At 40.2% G+C, this 24,069-nt stretch overlaps 1 protein-coding gene across 9 annotated transcripts in view; it reads right to left on the reverse strand.

The window, feature by feature from the left end:
• afdna (afadin, adherens junction formation factor a) overlaps window positions 1-24,069 on the reverse strand; it is a 240,997-nt gene that overhangs the window by 110,911 nt on the left and 106,017 nt on the right. For all 9 annotated transcript variants that reach the window (XM_080200251.1, XM_080200249.1, XM_080200246.1 and 6 more), the window contains exons 9-12: window positions 20,450-20,544; window positions 18,020-18,279; window positions 11,517-11,598; window positions 1,687-1,802 (exon numbers count right to left, since the gene is read on the reverse strand). In XM_080200251.1, the coding sequence (XP_080056377.1) occupies window positions 1,687-1,802; window positions 11,517-11,598; window positions 18,020-18,279; window positions 20,450-20,544 (553 nt within the window). The remainder of the gene's footprint in view (window positions 1-1,686; window positions 1,803-11,516; window positions 11,599-18,019; window positions 18,280-20,449; window positions 20,545-24,069) is intronic.

A 24,069-nucleotide genomic window follows, 5' to 3' on the forward strand; every position in this document is an offset into this window, starting at 1 on the left:
TGATCCGAGGCAAACAAGAACACGGGGTATATTCTATTAGCCAGCAATGTGTAGAAAAGATATAACGGTGCAAATTACAAAGTGCAAAAACTATAGCATAGTGATCATAGGGTACTGGCAAGGGCAGCAAGAATCAGTTCTGAGCTTTTAGCAAAGTGATCATAACATAGACTTTATCTTATTTGTGGAGAAGGACAAGGAGCAATCCAGAATAAAAACACACAATTGGAAGAGGGCCAAATTCAGTGGGATGAGAACAGATTTGATCACGTAAATTGGAGTCAAAAATTGATTGGCAAAGTCATAAATGAAACAAGTCAAAAATGAGATTGTTTGGACACAGTTGAGGCATGCTCCCACAAGGGGAGAAGTTATGAGCCATTGCTCTCTGCATAATGTGTGTGGGGTTGGGGGTATAGCAGGGGTGGGCGAAAGTATATCAGGGCAGAGGATAGTGGCAGACTTCAAGGCAACACTGATGGGATGGTGATGGGCAGGCAAATGGCAGCTGAAATTTAACAGACAAAATGTATAGAAAAACATTTTAAAGGAAGAGCAGAAGAACAATATAAACCAAAGAGCACAATTCTAAAGAGGTATTGGAGCCGAAAGACCTGGGAGCATATATGCATAAATTATCGAAGGTCAAGCTCAGAAAGTGGTTATACAGGTATATGGGATCATGGACTTTATAAAAAGAGTACAAAAGCAAGGAAATGATGAACTTTTATTAAATTTTATTGAGGCTTGGCCTCAATTTGGTGTGTCCAATTCTGAAGATCAAATTTTAGCATGGAGGTGAAGAGTGCAGAAGAGGTTGATGAAGAGGGTACCAAGGTTAAAGGACTTCAATTATATATATAGATTGGGGAAGATGGGGTTGTCCTCGTTTGGTGGAGGACAATCCATATCACAACGTATTCAATAAACAAGGCAGCTAGAAAGGAATCATCCCCGCTGGCAGAAGGATCGAGAACCAGAGAACACCAATTTAAGACGAATGCCAAAAGAATTAATGGTCACTTGACAAAAATCTATTTAAACAAAGCGAGCATTTACATCTAGAATGCAGTGCCTGAGAATAATGCAGGCAGATTCAATCACAGCTTTGAAAGGGGAATTGGGTAAGCACCCAAAGGAAAAAATAAATGCAGAATTATAGGGAAATGGAATGAGAATGGGTCAAATTGAGCTGCTCTTGCAGACAGCTGACATGGACTCAATGGGGAAAATGAAATTTTTCTATGCTTCAAGCACTCATGGTTCTATGAAGTGCTACAGACAAATGATAGCAGAGAAAATTCTATAACAATGACTTTACAGTTTGAGACTAGACTAATTCCCCTCTACGTCTTCACTCAAGCATGACACAAGCAGGAATCACCAGATCATTTGTTCTATGTCAGAAAGCAGATCTCGACCAAACTGGAAAGCTATCCCCAGTTAAATTGAAAAATAATCTTCAACAGCATCGGATTTACTTCAATAGAGTACATTACACATGGCTATTTGGTGGATTTTCAAATTGTTCCAAAGCAAGTGGAATGGTGAGAAGAATCAATTTGCACAAGTACAAAAAATGTTTACGTAACCATGCGAGGCTCAATTTGCCACTAGAAAGTCTGCAAGATCTTATAATGGAGATAATAAACAAATATTCTATTGATTGTAAAGGTTATGCCTTGCCTGATCTCTTGTTTGTAGTAGTCTTGCTGTTCCACTCTGATAATTGGCTTCACCACATTACGTTCACTTGAACTGGAGCTAGAAGCAGTGTGCTCACTATCCAATCGATCTGAACTCTAGGAAAGAAGATACTTGTAGTGTCAGGATTTGGAGAAAAGGGTTCACTATCCTTTTACATGGCATTCCTAAACATTTGAACAACTTGCAACAAACAAGAAAGCCCAGATTTTGCATTGAAAATAGTGACAAAGCTAAATGCTCATTACTATTAGAGTAAATACGATGGTAACATTTGAAAAAACACGTGCAATCAAAGAAATTCTGAAAAGTTGCCATCAGTTACACTGCTCCTTTACAAATCTCAGACAGTCTCAGCATTGAAATCAATTGAAGGGCATCAAGCTATGGTATATACTGACCAGCTACCCATTAAACATACCAGAAAAATTAGAGCCTGTGTTCTCAAAAATTTTTTAAAGCAGTGCACATCTCATTCCTAAGTTAGTTTCTCTTGCAGATCTTTATTTTCTCATATACATATATTCATGGAATGTGGGTGCCGCTGGTTAGGCCAGCATTGTTATCATCCATCTCTAATTGCCCTTAAGGTGGTGGTGAACCACCTTCTTGAACTGCTGCAGTTCACGTGGTGTTGGTACACCTGGAGTGCAGTTCGGGAGGAAATTCCAGGATTTTGTGCCAGCAACAGTGAGAACAGCAACATAGTTTCAAGTCCTTGTCCTTCTAGCAGGTAGAGGTTACTAGTTTGGAGAGTGCTGCTGAAGGAACTTTGGTGAGTTGCTGCAATGCATCTTGTACATGGAACGCACTTGTCACTGAGATGGTAGTGGATATCAATCAACAATGCACTGCTGTTCAACATTAGCCGTTTACAATTGAGATATTTCTAGAAAGAAATAAAATTGCCAGTTATGATTGTCGGAATAGCTTCTTCACATGAAGATGGTAGAATAGCAGCACCCTAGTTCTTTCAGAGCTGTATTCAATTTGGCTTGACGCAACTGATCCAAGAAGGAATTTCATTAAAAGATCTCCATTGTTCTCCAATGTTGAACAAACAAGTTAAAAGATTATCTTACTCTTTAAATTCCATGTTATTAATACTTGGCACACTTCCAAGAACACAACAGCTCAGTGTATTCCATGCACAATTTGATTAGCTATTTCTTTAACAATCACAAACAATTTCCTTTTGAAGATATAACACAAGACACCATTAATGTAGAATACAACCATACTCCGCAAGGAAAGGAAGATTTTTTTCCCCAAAGGCACAAGCAAGCAAACTACAGTTTAATTCCACCAAGAATACGTTTACAAAGATCTAGGACATTTTGGGTGTTCCAGTTTATAACAAAACAGCTGGGAGATGGAATATTGAAAGTTAAATCAAAATCAAAAATAGATCTCAAGGGCAACTACTTCTAAAGATCAGAAAGTAACTCAAGGAAGGAAGGTCACCTTAACTACACATGATAGAAATACCTTGGTTTTCATCCTCCTGCCCTGCAACCCTCACTTATACCATTTTTTTAAAATGATTTTTGCGTTCCTCCCCTTTTCAGTAGCCAAAACTCCATTCCACTTGTTTGCCACCACATCAATAAGGGTTTTCTGACAATTACCCTAAACATTTTAACCCACGTCCTCCCCTGTCTTACTGTTAAGTTTCAATGAAGAAATTTTATGAATTTACTTTTCCCATATACAGGTAGTATCTCAAAATTGGCAATGGCTGAGGCCATACCCGATTTCAGACTGAACGGTTCAGGTCAAGCCAGGTTGGGTGGGGTCAAAAGTCATGAAAATAGACCACGCAAGCAGCAAAGGGAGCAACTAGTAAGGCACTGCCCGAATTGTCCAGGTAAGTTTTCTTTTACTTTACTCAATTAAAACTAATACATGCCACATTCTAAGAATCACTGACTCTCTGACAACTCTAGTTTTTACAGCCGGATTTAAGCTATTATACAATATCCTGCATGCTTCCAAAAAGTCACTTTCAAAGCTGAAGTGCCCACATTTATCTACTGCCACACACAACACTGTCCTCTAATGCTAGGATCCAGTGTTGTGGTACTTCAAGATTTTCACCTCAAAGCTTTGTTGCTTTCTCTCATTTCTGAAGGCTGTTGGTTCAAGCTCAAATCTGAGTACATAATTTTGGCTGGCATGTCAGTGCAGTACTGAGTAAAAGCATTATCTTTTGGACATTAAAGGTATAGAAACCCACCATTCTATTATTTGAAGTTATAGTTCTATTTGCAAAGCAATCAAATTATCATTTAACCACCTATAAGAATTTGACCCTAGTCTACTTAATATTTCCACATTGTACAAGAAAAATAATATTAGAAAAAAATAATGGCACTGAAGGCTGACAAATCCCCAGGTTGCATTGGTTTCCACCCAGATGTTAGGGAGCTAGCTGAGAAAACTGCAGATGCTTCAGTCGCAATTGTCCCAAGCACCTTGTTTCAGGATTCTCTCTTCAAACTAGAAAATAATCACTTGTGTTTGCAATTTGAAAAAGCAGCGAGAGAAATCAGGACATTATAGACCTGTTGGTCGAACATCTGTCGTATGTTATTGGAAACTACAATTAAGATGGAGTGGCTGAGCACTTGAGAGAAATTACAGAGCGCATCAATATAATTGAACTTGAGAAAGCAACTGAAGTTAGACTACTACAGATGTAATTTACAGGACTTCTGGAAGGCATTCAATATAGTTCCACCATAATAGATGAATGGAATATGGAATTTATAATGAGGGGGCTAGAATATGAAGTCGAAGTTCTGCCACAGCTATACAAAGTCTGGTTATACCGCATCTGGAGTACAATGTACAGTTATGGGTGCTAAATTAGCCTTGGCAACATAAATCGAACAGAACGTTGGGCGGGATTCTCTGGCTGTTCATGCCAGCAGGATTCTTTGGTCCCACTGCAATGAACAGAGATTTGGCTGATTCTCTTTCCTCACAAGCAGCAGCAGGGCGTGAATGGCCAGAGAATTCCATTCATTACCCATTGCTCCAATCATTAGATTACAAGACAATTAAGTATAAACCAGACTTGAAATGCTGATGGTTAAGAAATAATTTAATTGCTTCTCACTACTGGGTTAAGGTATCACAAATGTTCTTCTGGATTATCCCCACACCCCTCATGTCTGACAAAAGGAGTTAATGTATCATGGTGCTTCTAACCATATTTTGCACAATTATATTTTTGTAAAAGAGCAAATCTGACAAAAACATCAAATTTGAAGTACTGAAAGTTTAAGCATTGTCACGTGTGCATTCAATATGACAGGTATCTGTACCAACTGGGTTTAGCCTTCACTCAGAGGTGGCCTTTGGACTTCACGCCAAGGCTGACACCAACTCTTTACTTCACAGACCAAAGGTACAGACATCATACCCCCTGCAATTGAAGACTACTGAAACAATCTAGCGTACATTTGGAAATCTGTCTAATTTGATATCTACATAACATTTTAATTCTAAAGCAATATCCATTCAATCACAAATATTGTACATTGGAATCTTAGAAAGGCAGAGCAACAAGATCCAGAATAACTATTTTCTCAGCAGAGGAGCCACTGAGAAAGGTGAACTCCTCTAATCTGCCCTCTGGTTCCTCACCTATAAGGTTGTAACCATCTGCAATGCATTTAACCATCTGCAGCTTCCTTGAAGGGGTTGTACCAAACAGAAAGGCTGTCAGGACCTGCAAATTTATTTGGAAGGCTGAACTTGCTATAGATAACAAAAAAAACTTGTGGGATAATATGCCACGCCAAATGGAATTGAGCCGTTACTTCACTCCAGTTTTAGGGACAGCTTGACAGTTTTTCCAAAATATAGTAAGTTACATCCATAAACAAAATCTGCAAACTAATACCTCTACCCTAAAGCTGAGACTGCCAATAAAATAAGCTTGTGTCGATGGAAACAACCAGATTATAATAGTGATATCATGACTTTCATGCCTATGCAATGATAGTCCATTCATAACATTTACAAAAGCCTAACAGACGGACCCTTCATTGAATTTTGCTGAAACCTTGAAAACAATTACATATTTTTCTAGATCCTGTCTGCCCATATTTCAGCAAAATAGTTCCAAGACCTCAGCAAGCATATCTCCATAATCAAAACAGAAAATGTTGGATATAACATTGCTGGTTGCTTGAGGAGCTCCAGCTCAAAGTAGACGAGCTAAACTCTGAGCTTCAGACACTGAGGCTCATCAGGGAGGGGGGAGTGTAACCTGGATAATGGGTTACAAGATAAAGTCAAACCCCCTAGACTGACTAACTCTGAAGGTCAGGAACAGGAAGGTGTTGCTGAGGAGAGGAAGGGTGAGAGTGTGGGGAGGAAGGGCGAGAGGAAGGAGGGGGGTGTGGTTTGAGATTCTTGCTCCCAGTGTGGACAAGAACGAGGGCTGCAAGGTTGACGAGCAAACTGCCCACGGTACAGTGGTGCAGACACAGGTCAGAGGAAGAAGTAAAGAGGAACGTAGTGGTAATTGGGGATAGTGTAGTTAGGGGCATAGACACTGTCCTTTGTGACAATGATAAAGAATACTGAAGGGTGTTTTGTCTGCCTGGTGCTCGGGTCCAGGATGTCTCATCTGGGCTGCAGAGGAACCTGGAGTGGGAGGGTGAGAATCCGGTTGTTGTTGTTCATGTGGGTGCCAACGACATAGGCAAAATAGGAACTAAGGGTCTGCAGAGGGAGTATGCAAAGCTGGGAATCAAATTAAAAAGCAGAACCGACAAGGTGGTTATCTCTGGATTACTACCTGAACCACATGCAGATTAGCGCAGGGTAAATAGGATTAAGGAGATGAATGGGTGGCTCAGGGATTGGTGCGGGAGGAATGGGTTTGAATTTATGGGGCATTGGCACCAGTATTGGGGCAGATGGGATCTGTTCAGAAAATCTGAAGAAAAGGCGAGGGTACGGGTGCAGGAAAATGTTGAGGATGTCCCAATAATAAAAGGAGTAGGGGGCATGAGAGATGTTAGTAGCATTTCTACGAATATGGTCCAGATAAAGGCTGGTATAAAGACACTTTACCTAAATGCACGAAGCATTCGGAACAAAGTGAATGAGCTGATGGCACAGATCAGCACAAATGGATATGATCTGGTGGCCACTATGGAAACACAGTTGCCAGGTGACAGGGACTGGGAGCTGAATGTCCAGGGGTATGAAGTGTTTAGGAAGGATAGATGGGAGGAAAAAGGGGGTGGGGGTAGCTCTGCTGATTAAGGATAATATCAGGGCGGTAGTAAGGGAAGATACAGGCTTCAAAGAGCAAAACGTGGATTCGCTGTGGGTGGAGATAAGGAATAGTAAGGGGAGGAAGACACTGGTGGGTGTGGTGCATAGGCTCCCAAATAACAACTGAGGTGGGGCGGGCTATAAACAAGCAAATAAGTGATGCGTGCAGAAACAGAATGGCGGTAATTATGGGGGATTTTAATCTGCATATTAATTGGATGACCCAAGTCAGACGCGGTGGGCTTGAGGAAGAGTTCTTGGAATGCTGTCGGGATAGTTTCCTTGAACAGTATGTGACAGAACCTACGAGGGAGCTGCTCTATCTTAGATCTGGTGTTGTGTAACGAGGCAGGTAGAATTAGGGATCTTATTGTGAGGGATCCTCTTGGGACGAGTGATCATAGTATGGTTGAAATTTTGATGCAGATAGAGGAAGAGAAAGTAGGGTCCCGAACCTATGTCCTCTGTTTGAACAGAGGGGTGTATGATAGGATGAGAGCAGAATTGGCGAATTGAGATTGGGGGCGCAGATTGGTTGGTAGGACGGCTGAGGAACAGTGGAGGATTTTTAAGGAGATCTTTTTCGGTACTCAGCAGAAATATATTCCGATGGTAAAAAAGGACTATAGGAGAAGGGATGAGGATGAGGAAATGGCTGAGGCTTTAAATAAGTTTTTTGCCTCGGTCTTCATGGAGGGGGACGCAAATAGTTTGCCAGATATTAAAGATAGAAGATGGTAGGAGTTGAGGGCCTAAATGCGATTACTGTCACTAGAGAGGTAGTGCTCAATAGACTAATGGGACTGAAGGTGGACAAGTCCCCAGGACCGGATGGAATGCATCCCAGGGTTCTGAAAGAAATGGCAGAGGTGATAGTGGATGCCTTAGTAATTATTTATCAAAATTTGCTGGACTCCAGGGAAGTGCCAGAAGATTGGAAAATGGCTAATGTTACGCCGCTGTTTAAAAAAAGGTAACAGACAAAAGGCAGGGAATTATAGGCCGGTTAGTTTAATGTCTGTAATTGGAAAAATATTAGAATCCGTCATCAAAGAAGAAATAGCGAGGCACCTAGAAGAGAATGGTTTGACCGAGCAGACGCAGCACAGATTCGTTAAGGGGAAGTCGTGTTTGACAAATTTATTGGATTTTTATGAGGATGTGACTAGTGCAGTAGACAGAGGGGAACCGGTGGACGTGGTGTTTTTAGATTTCCAAAAGGTGTTTGATAAGGTGCCTCATAAAAGTTTGCTACAGAAGGTTAGGGTGCACAGAGTTGGGGGCAAGGTGTTAACATGGATAGAGGATTGGCTGTTTAATAGGAAGCAGAGTTGGTATCAATGGGTGCTATTCTGGTTGGAGGTTGGTGACTAGTGGAGTGCCGCAAGGATCGGTGCTAGGGCCTCAACCATTTATATAGATGATCTGGAGGAGCGGGCTGATGACACGAAGATGAATGGAAAAGCAAAGGGTGGAGGGTGTGGCAAGTCTGCAGAGGGGTCTGGATAGGCTGAGCGAGTGGGCAAGGACCTTGCAGGTGGAGTATAATGTTAGCAAGTGTGAGGTTATCCACTTTGGCAGAAATAATAGGAGGAGGGATTATTATTTAAAAGGCGAAAAGCTGCGTCATGCGGCGCAGAGGGACCTGCGGGGTCCTTGTGCACGAGTCGTAAAAGCCCAGTCTGCAAGTGATCAAGGCGGCAAATGGAATGTTGGCCTTTACAGCGAGGGAGATAGAATATAAAAGTAGGGAGGTCTTGCTGCAACTGTACAGGGTACTGGTGAGGCCGCAGCTGGAGTACTGTGTGCAGTTTTGGTCGCCGCACTTGCGGGAGGATATACTGGCCTTGGAGGGAGCGCAGAGGAGGTTCACTAGGCTGATACCAGAGATGAGGGGGTTGGCCTACGAAGAGACACTAAATAGACTAGGTCTGTACTCGGAGTTTAAAAGGATGAGGGGGGGGAAATCATACAGCGACGTATAAGATAATGAAGAGGCTAGATAGGGTAGAGGTAGAGAGATTCTTCCTGCTTAGAAAGGATAGCAAGACTAGAGGGCACAGCCTCAAGATAAAGGGGGGGAGGGGGGAGCAGTTTAGATCAGAGTTGAGGAGGAACTTCTTCACTCAAAAGGGTGGTGAATCTCTGGAATTCTCTGCCTGTTGAAGTGGTGGAGGCTACCTCGCTAAATATATTTAAGTCACGGGTAGATACGTTTTTGATAGACAGGGGAATTAAGGGTTATGGGGAGAAAGCGGGAAAGTGGAACTGATCCACTTCAGATCAGCCATGATCTTACTGAATGGCAGGTCAGGCTTGAAGGGCTAGATGGCTTACTCCTGCTCCTATTTCTTATGTTCTTATATACAAGGTGGTCTGGAAAATCTGTGGAGAGAGAAAGAGTTAAATGAACAGGTGTGTGCAATTTCATCAAAATTAGGAAAATTAAATTTGTAATATGTTTTGGATAAATGAAACAGAAGGATTAGAAGAATTAAAAAGAAAGTCTGTGGTGGAAAGAGTGGAGGAGAAATTAACCAAAGTTTTAAAGGTTGCAAGGCCAAACAGATTAGACCAATGGACGGCACACTGGTTAGCACTGCTGCCTCAATACCACAATTTAGAGTAACTACACAAACCAATGTTGTCCTCACATGGCTGGAATCCATCTGATTCAGCCCCAGGGAAAAACATGTTCATCCTTTGCAATTTGCATGGTTTCAAGGAAACGCAACCCTCATGAATGGCAGGACTTTGCTGCAAAGGTTTAGAATGTGGTACACAACGACCTCCAACGTGATCACACCTGATGCCAACCTGACCTATTCTAAAATACAGCAGGGATGGCTACTTCAGTTTGCATACAAAATATTGTTTATGACTCTGTTGGTTAAGTTACCCCAGCATCCAAGTATAGAATTTCTTTGCTTGGATACAGAATAAGCAATTGCAGAGATCCTGAAAAGTAAGTGAAATAACTTAGGCTATGATTGAATGATGCATTGCTGCAAGTGGATACCACATTATTCATCATAGAACCCTACAGTGCATAAAGAGGCCCTTCGGCCCATCGAGTCTGCACCGACCATAATCCCAAACTGGCTCCACCCCATATCCCTACATATTTACCCACTAATCCCTAGGACACTAAGGGGCAATTTTAGCATGGCCAATCAACCTAACCCGCACATCTTTGGACTGTGGGAGGAAACCGGAGCACCTGGAGGAAACCCACTCAGACGCGAGGAGGATGTGCAAACTCCACACAGACAACGACCCGAGCCAGGAATCGAACCCAGGTCCCTGGAGCTGTGAAGCAGCAGTGCTATCGTGCCGCTCATGTTAGCTTTGAAACTGTCTACTAGGAGAAACAGAAAATCACTGAAGCATGATTTATTTGTAGAATGCTACCAGCTATACTTGTAGAATGCTACTCAATCAGTTAACTAATTGATTTATCCAATTATATTGGTTTCTCTCATTTTGGAAGCAACAGAGGATAAAACTAGATGTTTACATACAGAGCTCATTCTGGACTTGCTACAATATAGAGGAGTCCAAAATAGTTTAGAAACAATTTGTTTACAGGATTCAGCAAGGCACAAAGACCCAGCTGAATACAAGGAAAAACATTCAAAGAAATATGACTGAGCGGACATACAAACAAGCTCAGTAAAGCAACCCCAACATAAAATTTGATTTCTCCATTTTCAACATCTATCCTATAACTCTGCTAAGTGAAACTAACCAAATGTGTGTCAAATTGTCAACATTAGAAATTGTAAGCTTATATCTGTTTCTCCCCCTGTCCTAAATTTTACTTTTGTCCCATCCATTCCACCCCCCCCCCTCCCCCACCGTGCCACCAAACATCTTCATCTGTCACAGCTTACCCTCCCATTTTAGCTTCTCAGCCGTTTGGCCAGTCACAGCCTTTATTCTCTCTGTGGACTGTCATTAGCAGTCTTTTTCTGTGGCTATGACTCATCTTTCAATCCCTCACCCTGCAGTACTTGCTATGCCTTTTAGCTTTGACAAAGGGTCATCTGGACTTGAAACATCACCTCTTTTCTCTCCTTTCAGAGGCTGCCAGACCTGTTGAGATTTTCCAGCATTTTCTCTTTTGGTTTCAGATTCCAGCATCCAGCAAAGTAATTTGCTTTTATCCAGCATTTGGTGCTTGCCTACTCTTAACACTTCTCTTTATGGGAACGGCAGATGGGAAAATGGTGAATAGACAGAAGTTTAAATATCTCAAAAATGGAATATTATCATAATGTAGACTATCCAAACCAAAAACATTTTCAGCTAAAAATCCATCACCACAAATCAAAGTTAAAGCTAACTTAAGAATCCAGTTTATAGAGATCATATGGACGTTATCATTGATAGAACAGCCATGAACTGATTTGAAATATTTTATTTTGTTCAGTATTCACTTTCACAACAGTGCAATTTAATTCAGATGCACCCAATTTCATACAATACCCCAAAAGTGAAAACAGAAAGGCTACCTTGCTTGAAGTTAATGGTACACCACTGTGAATGTCTCCATCTAAATCAAATGTTGTTTCTTGGACACTTCGGGATCCTTGCCTGTTAATCACAATAATTAATTAAAAACATTTTAAATTTAACACTAATTCACTCCTTTTTCCAAATACACTGAAATTTATTCCACACTAAGCACAATTGCAAGATTGGGATAGAATTAATTAGGCTTTTACAAAATGTTTCCAGTTTAAGCTTTGTTACAGACTTGTTTAATTACATTTAATTTACTAATATTAAAATTGCAAAGAAAATCAAAAAGATGGAGCGAGTCCAATAACTACAAGCATTTGTTCCAAACTTCCACCTCATTTCAGGTTTATTTTTCTCAGGCTCAGGTTTTTGAGAATTACATTTGATTAATAAGGTATCCTATCCTTTGTCTTTCAAAATTATTAAAAACATATCACTGGCCAAATACAACAGGGGCAAGACAAGGAAGGAGTAAATAAAGCTTAGAGCAAAAATAACTGCAGATAATGCAAACAGAAAATGCTCGCACTATTCTGCGATGGGGATCAGGGTACTGAATTTGATCAGGTATGATCATAAATGAATGCCAGAACAGGCTTGAAGGGCTGAATGGCCTCTTGCTTCTAGTTTGTGTGTTAGACGAGGGGCAATTGCCTTTCAGGTCCATGAGCAAAATAATGTGAAATCGGAAAGGAAGAGAGATGATTAGTTGAAACACAGGAGATGATTATGCAAATTTGCATCCGACGCAATATAGTTGAAATTTAAGCCCTTTGCGTTTAACATATTGACAGACACAGTCTAAACGGTGTCGAAATCCCAGGAAATCAGTGTTTTCCAAGTAGAAATGCAACCATGAGGCATTTTTTCTTTCTACAAATAGTGAAACAAAGCTGAAGATCTTTATAAAAACTGCAGCTTTGCTCAATTGCATGGTACAATTTTGTCTTTTAAAAAGCATTTAGATAGTTACATGGGTAAGATGAGTATAGAGGGATATGGACCAAATGCAGGCATTTGGGATTAGCTTAGGGGTTTAAAAAAACAGCATGGACAAGTTGGGCTGAAGGGCCTGTTTCCACACAGTAAACCTCTGACTCTGACTGAGTGATGAGTCATTGAAAAAATAATCTTTCTTCCTTTCCCTGAAATTCATTTTCACCTCTTTTCAATCTAAATTTAAATGTGAACTAGTAGGTCAAAGAAACGTCACTATTGCAGAAAGGTACAAATGGTAGCGCTCATTTGATTACTCATGCTGCCAACAGAAAATTCCCAGATTTACACTGAGCAACTTTCCATAGTATAGCTGAGATTAGCATCTTATTTAGTGAGGCCCTTGGTCAGTGTAGAAAGATAGTTTTGCATACTATTTGTCAGTCTAAGATTCTTGCATAATCCTTACTTTGGCACATCAGTGACTGCAAATTATGTTTGCCAAGCATGCAGTGTGATAGGTTTTTTTCAGGGCAGAAAACGCAATATAGCAACCAGTAAATTCAATGGGGAATTCAAGATAAACTTAGTTATCCAAAGAGTTTAGGAATGCAGAACATGGTATCACGAGGAACAAATGGAGCAAAGAACATAAATGCATTTAAGAGGAAGCTCACTAAGCTTGAGGGAGAAAGGAACAGAAGGATATACTGGTAGAGTTATATGAAGGGTGGAAGGAGGAGCATAAATGTTGACACTTATGACACAAATGTTGGATCAACTGGACTATTTAGGCTGTAAATTCCAAGTGATATCAACAGTTTTTTTTGAATAAAGGTATTTGGTTTTTTTAGCTATTCACAATAACATCCATCATGTCTCTAAAAACATCTCATTATATATTGCATTTTGATTGTTTAGATTTGATACCCATGCATAACAGCACTATAGCAGTAGTCCAGGCTCTCCTCAGATATTGAAGTAATCTATATTCAAATGCAGCAAGACCCGGGCAATACCCAGACTTGGGCTGACAAGTAGCAAGTAACATTTGCATCAAACAAGTGGCAAGTAATGACCAGCTCCAACAAGAAAAAAACTAACCATCTCCCCATGATATTCAACAGCATTATCATTGCTGAAACCCCAATTAACAATATACTCGGAGTTACCATTGATTAAAGACTTAACTGGATAGCCATATAAATACTGTGGCTACAAGAGTAGATCAGATGCTGGGAATCCCACTGAATAACTCATCTCCTGCCTCCCCAAAATCTGTCCACAGTCGACAAGGCACAAGTCAGTACAGGAGTTCTTTGAAGAAGTAACAAGCAATGGGATAAAGGGGAACCTGTGGTTGTTGCGCATTTAGATTTCCAGTCAGGAGTGTAATGGAATACCCTCCATTCACCTGGAAGAGTGCAGCTCCAAAACTGCTCGAGAAGCTTGACACCATGTAGGACAGAGCAGCCCACTTGATGAGCACCTTATCTGCTAGCATTCACTTCCTCCACTGTGAAGCACAGTGCCAGCAGTGTGTGCCATCCACAAAATGCACTGCAGGAAATCACCATGATTCTTGGACAACAGCTTCCAAATCCACAATCTCTAGAAGGACAAGGGCAGCAGATACATGGAAACATCACCACCTACAAGTTAGCCTCCAGGTCACTCACCATCCTGACTTGGATATAAGAACATAAGAACATAAGAAATAGGAGCAGGAGTAGGCCATCTAGCCCTTCGAGCCTGCCCCGCCATTCAATAAGATCATGGCTGATCTGTCATGGCTCAGTTCCACTTTCCCGCCCTCTCCCCATAACCCTTAATCCCCTCTCTTATCAAAAACCCATCAACCCGCTTCTTAAAAATATTTAGCGAGGCAGCCTCCACCACTTCAACGGGCAGAGAATTCCAGAGATTCACCACCCTTTGAGTGAAGAAGTTCCTCCTCAACTCCGTTCTAAACCGCCTCCCCTTTATCTTGAGGCTGTGCCCCCTAGTCCTACTGTCTTTTTTGAGCGGGAAGAGTCTCTCCACCTCTATCCTATCCATCCCATTCATCATCTTATACGTCTCAATGAGATCTCCCCTCATTCTTCTAAACTCTAACGAGTACAAGCCTAGTTTATTTAGCCTCTCCTCATAGCTCACTCCCCTCAACTCCGGTATCAGCCTAGTAAACCTCCTCTGCACTCCCTCCAGGGCCAAAATATCCTTGCGCAGGTGCGGCGCCCAAAACTGCATACAGTACTCCAGCTGCGGCCTCACCAATGCCCTATACAGCTGCAGCAAGACCTCCCTACTTTTATATTCAATCCCCCTCGCTATGAAGGCCAGCATCCCATTCGCCTTCCTGACCACCTGCAAGCTGGGTTTTTGCGACTCATGCACAAGGACCCCGAGGTCCCTCTGCACCGTTGCCTGCTGCAGTTTTTCGCCCCGTAAGTAATAGTCCTTCCTACCAAAGTGGACCACCTCACACTTGCCAACATTAAATTCCATTTGCCATTTCCTGGCCCATTCGCCCAGCCTATCTAGATCCTTCTGCAGACTCTCCACACCCTCCGCACAATTTGCCTTTCCCCCAATCTTGGTGTCATCAGCAAATTTCGACACCCTGCACTCGGTTCCCTCCTCCAGATCATCTATATAAATGGTAAATAGCTGAGGCCCCAGCACCGACCCCTGGGGCACCCCACTAGTCACCAACCGCCAATCCGAATAGCACCCTTTGACCCCCACTCTCTGCCTCCTATTTGACAACCAATCCTCTATCCACGCTAACACCTTACCCCCAACTCCATGTCCCCTGACAATATATATTGTCATTCCTTCACTTTCACTGGATCATAATCCTAGAAGTCCCTTCTGAATAGCACTGTGGGTATATCCGTACTACACGGACAGTAGAGGAGCAAGGCTGTAGCTCACCACCACTTGAGGGCAATTAGGACTGGGCAATAAAGCTGGTCAAGCCAGCAAAGGCCGTATCTCTTAAATGGATAAACAATTTGTGCACCTATTGTAATGGGAAATATACCTCTTTTGAAGAACCCATAACAATCAAATGCCCTATTTGAAAGGGATTCTTGGTTTATTAAAAGCTTTTGTCCTGGCCAATTTCTGCTATAAATTTGATTCTTTTTCCAGCTTAGTGGTCTGCAGTTTGCTCAATTTTACAAATCACAAATGCTTCCAATAATTGATCTGAAAATCTGGGTATATAAGTAGTATCTTTATGGTCACTCAACTCAATATAATACAAGTGTGTCAAAGCTCTGGACCAAATTAGTGAGAAACGACAGTACAGATCTGCCAAACTAAAACATTCTAAATGAAGTTCCAATGGCTTATGAGTCTCCAGGGAAATGAAAACAAGCAGTGATGGGAATGCTTTATTTATGGTCTTCATAGTGGGGAATCACAAATGATGGAAGTGGGATAGAGAACTGGGAGGACAGTGTTTGAATCTGGTTCAGGTCCTTAAAAGCCATGTCCTGTGGATGCTTGCAACATTATTGCTTTAAGTTGTTCTAGATTGTTCTACATTGATTACTTCTATTACACCAATCAATGTCTGGTCCGCGAAACAATGCCTCCTAGATCACAGAATGTTAACAGGGCACTCAATACAATCCAAAAACACATTAAAGATTCTTCAACACTAAAACTTACAAAGCCCTATTTGCGTATGTACCAGACTACATACATAAGCAAACAAGGTGATAAAAGCCCTGTTTGCATACATAAACAAAGGTATACATGCCAAACTGCACAAGCAAGTAAATAAAGATGATGCACAGTAACTCACGTAATCGCGTGAAGTACTCGGGAACAGCGCGTGAACACTCTCAGGACTGTCATTGATTGGATATCAGAGCAGAGGAATGAGCCTGATCAACTCATTCCTCAGCCTTTAAAAAGGGGGATTCCCATTGTCTCGGTGGACGCTCAACCGTGGGATAAGCGCGCATCGCCCGGTCGTTATCAGGACAACGTGTTGGTCCTTCACCGAGACTGAAATGGGCTCCCCAGTCGTTGGAAGGATGAAGGCACAGTCCTGATGGTAAATATACGTAACTCTTCTTCTTAATACCGTCTGTAGACTAATTGTAGCTGTTCTTCTTTTTGAGTGCTTAATACTGTATGTATAATGTAATTGTACACCATAGATAAATAAGGATAGATAAGTAAGGATAAATAAAGGTACGAAGTGTGAACCTAATCTTGTTGTATACCGAATCATTCTCTCGCTCTCTTGAGTCTCCTGCAAAATTATAACTTTCGTACCACAACAATTGGTTAGGGCTTCTGCAGCAAATAAGTGCCAGCAGTGTTAGAGGGAAATTGTGATATAGCCCTTTCTGCCTATGGGTTTCTGAATCAATCTGTTTTTAAGCTAAAAGAATTGAATCATTTGGCTTTCAAGTTGATCACATAGAAGTAATGATTTCCAATTCTGCCAAAAACAACAGGATAAGGACAAAATAATAAACAGAGGATGCCACATTGTTAATGTGTTGAAGCATAGTAATGACAAGTTCATTCTAATCAGGTACACAAGCAATACCAACAAAATCTGACTAATATCATCTGTGGTGTCCAATACAAGATGAGCTTTTTCCTCATGATTCAAGCAATGCCAACTGTCAGGAAGACCTATGACACTATTTTGATGAAGAGCAGGAAAGTTAACTCCAATGCCCTGGCCAATAATCATCCCTCAACCAACAGCACCAAGTAAACAGGATATTTGGTTCTGATCACATTGCTGTTTGTAGCAGCTTGCTAACTGCAAATTCGCATTGTTGGCTAAAAGGCATTTCGGAATATTCTGAGGTTAAGGCATTACAGAAATGCAAGTCTTTCTTTCATCTTCCTCAATAATATTTTGTACATTGAGATTTTTAAAAACTAGCACTCACTGCTGCTTTATGGTTTTATTCAAATACACCTACACCCGCTTAGTTCTACTGAATGACAACACACTTTTCAGAGTGGGTTGACATGATGATAATCTGCATTAAAAGATTCTTCACCAGGTTCGTTTTAAAGAGGATTCTTCTAAACCACTTCAAGTTCAAAATATTTTGAGGATGGCTCAGCTTGCTATTACAACTGTACCAAAATGCTCATACAATTCAAAGATATAGGATAAAAAATCCAATTTTCAGAGGATTAAAAAAGACTGGCTGGCATCTTGAGTATTGTTTGCAGAATGATGACAGGATCTACAGAAGAAATTATTTCCTTTAACTTCAAAACCTGAAATCTGAGAGAAGCTTAAAAGAAAGAGACCAAACTATCTTTGTGAATGGCTGCAATCATGGAAAAAAGATTTAATATTTTAGAAATAAGATTGCATTCATATAGTGCAAGGAGAGCACCAAATGACAATTGTTCAATATTTCATCAAAACTTCTGCTAGCATCCTGTGCTTTCTTTAGTCACATTTAGATATGAAACTCTGATGCAGCATCACCAAAAGCTTTCTCCCCCACATACCCCAAAATAAAACCAATCAAAAATTTTAACCAAAGAAATAACTTACCCAGATTTAATTCGCTGGCCCTTGACCATAGGTCCTGCATCCATGGATCTCTTGTTCATATGATTCTGAGTAGGATCAACAAACTTGAACACATGTGATGACCCAAACTGAATGTTCATGCCACTTTGCAACATGATCGTCTCATTAATGTGCTGGCCATCAACATAAGTTTCAGCATCAAAGCTGCGAGGGGTAACTGTTACTATGCCATCCATGTTAGTAAGATCGCAATGATGAGGTTGAATTCCTGGACCAAAAAGCTACAAAACCAAGTAAAGATTTTAAACAAATCATAAAATTTTAATTTAAAACTTATGTATATTTTAAAAAATGAAATGCTGGGTTCACAATCCATTTTCTTTTTAAAAACTGTAAAATCAGTCACATTTGACAATTTTTGATTGGAACTTTTATTCTGAAACATATTCCCATTCCTAGATCATTTGTACATAATACAATATTTTTAAAAGGTTACCAGCAATTATCAGTTATTATAGAAATGCAACAGTTTTGCAGAAAAGGCGAGCGTATCCGGTTACACTCAATAAGTTTAACAAAAGCAAAACAATACAAATGTTAGAAGTCCGAAATAAAAAAAAGTGCTCAGCAGGTAAGCAGAATTCATGGAACGAGAAACAATTAACACCTTAGGACCTTTCATCAGAGTTAACAGATTTTAAACATGTACTAAAGGCAGGGAACCAGTGAAAATAAGAAAAGGGTAGTGATGGAGGTTGGCAAAAAAAAAGTGATTGGGGTAAGAAAAATAAAAAGTCTACACGATATGCAAATAAGAACAGCTGTGATCCAAAAAAACTGGGCTCAAGTGACCATGATTTGAAGTTGTTCAATTTCAGTGTTAACTTTGGAAGGCTATAAAATGCCTAATGACCACAGGCTGTTCTTCAAGCTTTCACTGAGTTTCATCAGAACAGAAGGAGCCCCAGGACAAGAGTTCAGATTGGGAGCGAGGTAGAAAATTATAGTGATAGACTACTGGAAGGTCAAGATTATTCTCGTGCATGTGGTCAAACAATAAATTGTGCATTTTTATAAAAATATAATATACAATCATAAGTGGTGCAAAACTATTTTGATTTCAGTCCAGATTCTCGTTTGATTCTCTAGCCTACCCCAATAAAAGCAGTGTAAAAAGAATGCAGGCATGTTTGTTGACAACTATATGGAACCCTGCACACATCCTTTTAAAATATCAAATGTGCCAAAAGATCCACCGAAGTGGATTCTCTCGCTTAACTACAGTATCAGTGTTCACCAAGTGTTGCAGAATTGAGAAATTCAAAGATTGCCCAAGGGCTACTACTTTGAAAACTAACCCAGCATTATCAAGAAATTAGTAACTGCGGCACGACATCTAAGGAATAACATGAACCACATTTTTATTTCCAAAGAGAAATTTTGCTCTCAATTAAATCAAGATTGCAATACTGTATTTCGAAGTCTTATCTTTGAATGCACATCAGATGTTTTACCTCCAACACAACTCAGTCTACAACCTGCTGTTCCACAATAGTAGCTTCTGGCTCATTTTTCATTTGCTTTTTTTTGTCAACATCATGCACAGGGAATATAATAATTTCTTGTTTCTCTCATTTCAAAGGAATGTTCTGGTTTGAATGAGCAACAGGGAGAATTAAAGCCATAAGAAATTTGTCTTTTAAATGGTATGAGGAAGTTACAGTAGTACTGTCTCATCATTAGCTTAAATAGCAACCTTTTGTCTTCTAGTAGTTAAGCACAGCATGTGAACAAGTGAACCACGCAGAAGGCTGCGTTCTTTGAAGAACTGTGCTATAGTATGTTTTCACTTTTGAATTTGAAATTCATGTAATATCAGATCTGAATTCCTGGTACAGAATCTAGATGTTGGGTGAGTGAAACATATTGCATTCCCCATTACTGAAATAGTTAATTTGACCATCACAAAATATTTCCACAAATGTATATCCAAAAGCCTTTCGGCATTTTGTAAATTATAGCACAAAGAAGTAGGAATGTTCAAATGCCTAGGATCAAAATCACAAAAAGAACTTCATCTGGCTGGACCCAATAACAATTATCTCTCATCCAGCCTTCAATATTTAAGTTTGCCCTTAAATATTTCTGCACAGCCTTCATGGTTTCACCAGGCAGCGGAATCCAAACATTGATACGGTGCCATATAATAATACACTTGGCAGAAAAGTTGAAGCCCATGAAATAAAATGGATAGGGGCAGCAAACAGTCATGTGAACAGTTGGTCTTCAGGCTGAAGAAGCTATTAGAGGAGCTTTCAGGACTGCTTTTTCTTGATATATTAATGCCCCAGATTTATTTCAAAATTTACAGATGACACACAGAAAAATTGCTGTTCACACTTCTTCTTTTAGCCACATCGGGTTAGAAAGTTACATAAAATTTATTCTTACCTGGATGGAGTTCTCATCTGACTTTTCAGTACCAACATCTGTTACATTCAGTTGTAAACGATACAGTTTTGGTTTATCTCTGGAATCAGAACCATCTGCAACATTTTAAAAATGCAGCTTAGTCTGTTATCTAGTCTGATTTAGTTCAATTATTACATTCATTTTATATTTGTTAAAATTTTGCATTTGTTGCCAATTTGGCACGTGCTTACAAAAAGCTAAGAAACGAATGTACTGTACGACGTTGGTTACTAGATTTAAGTTTAGAGTATTGACAGTTTCAAAGCGTCCTGCTTGTTTTCTTTGGATAACTGAAACAATGCAATCACATGAGGCTAGGATAAACATTTTCTCAAAATTCTTATTCTTCTTCACAGTGGAAGACACAAATGACATGCCAAAAATTGATGATAGAAAGGCTACGGCAAGCAAGAACCTAGAAACTATTATCATGAAAGAGGTAGTGTTGGGCTAGCTAATGAGGCTAAAACTTAGACAAGTCTCCTGATCCAGATGCAATGTAGCCCAGGGTGCTAAAAACGAGACGGGCGGAGAAATAGCAAATGCACTAGTGGTAATTTAGCAAAATTTGCTAGACTCTGGGGTGGTTCCCACAGATTGCAAATCAGCGAATGTGACACCACTGTTTAAAAAAGGAGGTAGACAAAAGGTAGGCTAGTTAGCTTTACTTCTGTAGTAAGGAAAATGCTTAAATCCATCATCAAGGAAGAAATAGCAAGGCATCTGGTGTATAAACTGTCCCATTGGTAAGACGCAGCACGGGTTCATGAAGGGAAGGTCACGTTTGACTAATTTGGTAGAATTCCTTGAGAACATTACATGTGCAGTAGTAAATGGGGAACATGCGGATGTGGTGTATCTGGATTTCCAGAAGGCATTTGACAAGGTGCCACACCAAAGATTGCCGCATAAGACAAAGGTGCACGACATTATAGGTAATGTATTAACATGGATAGAAGATTGGTTAACTAACAGAAAGCAAAGAGTTGGGGTAAACATAAATGAGTGTTTTTCTGGTTGGCGATCAGTGACTAGTGGTGTGCCTCAGGGATCAGTGTTGGGACCACAATTGTTTATGATTTACATAGATGATTTGGAGTTGGGGGCCAAGTGTAGTGTGTCAAAATTGACATTTAGATGAGTGGCAGAGCAAAGTGTGCAGAGGATGCTGAAAATCTGCAAAGGGATATAGATAATCTGAGTGAGTGGGTGAGGGCCTGGCAGATGGGGTACAATGTTGGTAAAGAAGTAGTCACCCATTTTGGTAGGAATAACAGCAAAACGAATTATTTAAATGGAAAAAATTGCAGATGCTGCTGTGCCAAGGGACCTGGATGTCCTTGTGCAGGAATCTCAATGTATAAGGTGCTGGTGACGCCACACCTGGACTACTGTGTACAGTTTTGGTCTCCTTACTTGAGAAAGGATATACTGGCTCTGGAGGGGGTACAAAAGGAGATTCACGAGGTTGATTCTGGAGTTGAGAGGGTTGGCTTATGAGCAGAGACTGGGTAGACCGGGGCTATACTCACTGGAATTCAGAAGAACGAGGGGAGACCTTATAGAAACATAAGATTATGACGGGAATAGATTAGAAGCAGGAAAGTTGTTTCCATTGGCAGGTGAAACTAGAACTATGGTGCATGACCTCAAAATAAGGGGATGCAGATTTAGGATTGAGTTGAGGAGGAACTTCTTCACACAAAGAGTTGTGAATCTGTGGAATTCCCTGCCCAGTGAGGCAGTTACATTGAATGTTTTTAAAGCAAGGATAGATAAATTTTTGAACAGTAAAGGAATTAAATGTTATGGTGAGCGGGCAGGTAAGTGGAGCCGAGCCCACGAAAAGTTCAGCCATGATCTTATTGAATGGCAGAGCAGGCTTGAGGGGCCAGATGGCCCACTCCTGCTCCTAGTTCCTATGTTCTTAAAGTGAAATGGCAGTGAATGCAAATATGACAACACGGGAAACTTTTCGTTCTAATATTAACAGGATCTTGTTTCCTGGCCTCCAATGGCTGAAATCAAGTGCAACAGCCTAGATTTTAAAACAATATTCACTTGGTTTAGTACTTCTAGTTACAAAAATGTTTGTGAACTTTTATTCCATAGAGCAAATGTGCTTTGGGAAGCTTTTCAGATGCTCCACAAAAGCTATTTGTTCAAGCTAAATCATAACCTGCAGCTAAAGTAGTTCACACAGCCATATTTGACTCACCACAGTTCTAAAAGGTGGTTTTGTACATTATATTTGTAACTTTGCTGTTTGACACAGATGTGTTTAATATTAAATGACACTTATTTCAACTTGGCTTTTCTCTAGATCAAAGAGTATGTTTAGCTTGGCTCACAAAAAGCAATTTCAAGAGAATTGTTGATTTTCTTCAATCTCCATAAAACAATTTATGCCTCTTGATTTTTAATATTAGTAGAGTAGACTAAGTGGGAACTTTCTACAAGACATATTTAACCTAGTCAACAGAAAACATCGTGCAATTGTTTCTCAATAAAGATTCGCATTATATAAAGACCTTCCCTGCACAGTGCAATCTCAAATTATTTCTATGCACATTTTTTCAAAATAATTCCTGGTTGTTGCTCAAGCACTAAAAGTAATAGAGTAAACAAAATTGGATTCCACAAAAACCTTGTCCTCAACTGATTATATTTTTCAAACTTATCCTGAAAGAATTTGTATCAAAAACACTTTAAAGCTCAGTAATTAACATGTTTTATTTCAATAGTAGTAACATGTACACATAAATCCCACCTTGGGCTTTGGTCACTACTTTTTATCTACTGAATGTCCTGTAACTGTTGCAAATATTTCAACACTGCAACATAGAAGTTACCTTTCATTTCTGGAACAACTACACATAAATCTTCCTTTCAGGTCTATCACAGCACACCAGTATGAAGTAGTAGAATTTCAGAAAGCAGCAACAACTAGACCATGACCAAGAGTCTGATACTTGGTGAACTTTGCAGGTCATTGGTTTACAGCAACTGAATAAATCAAATTGAGATTGCATTATGATTGTCAATTCGAGAAAAATGACAAACCACGCACCGTAATTCATAACTAGTGAGACAAATGAGATTATTCACTACCAAAATCTTTCAACTTTAATTGTACACTATTTTAAATTTTCTAGACTAATCCTTTCGATTCAAAATGAAAAAAGTTGACAAAAAATTGCCAAATGTATATTACCCACCTAACAGTTCAGAATCAGGCAAGCAGCAGCATGATTCTACCACTTGATGGAGCTTTAGAACCTCATACTTGAAAATCATTTAAGTGTTGCTTTACTCTGACTACTGGGCAAAGCCAGAAAAAAATCCACTGATAATTTACCCGACCATGAATGCTTAGAGGACAATACTAGAGGATACTGGACTGTAGCCTGAGCTATAGACGGGAAGTAACCCAAAGATGCACTGGGGACACCCCAACCCCTTGAAGGTTCCCAGCAAAGGATTACACAACATGTGAAGTTCAAATTTCCCTTGGGCAAGGATCCTCAATGATAGAGGAGCCCAACTCATTAGTGCAAAAGACAGGCCAAACCATTTGCACCAATCTTTAGCCAGAAGTG

The sequence above is a fragment of the Carcharhinus amblyrhynchos genome, chromosome 12, assembly GCF_965287045.1.
Source record: "Carcharhinus amblyrhynchos chromosome 12, sCarAmb.v2.hapA, whole genome shotgun sequence".
In the NCBI taxonomy this organism is placed as follows: Eukaryota; Metazoa; Chordata; class Chondrichthyes; order Carcharhiniformes; family Carcharhinidae; genus Carcharhinus; species Carcharhinus amblyrhynchos.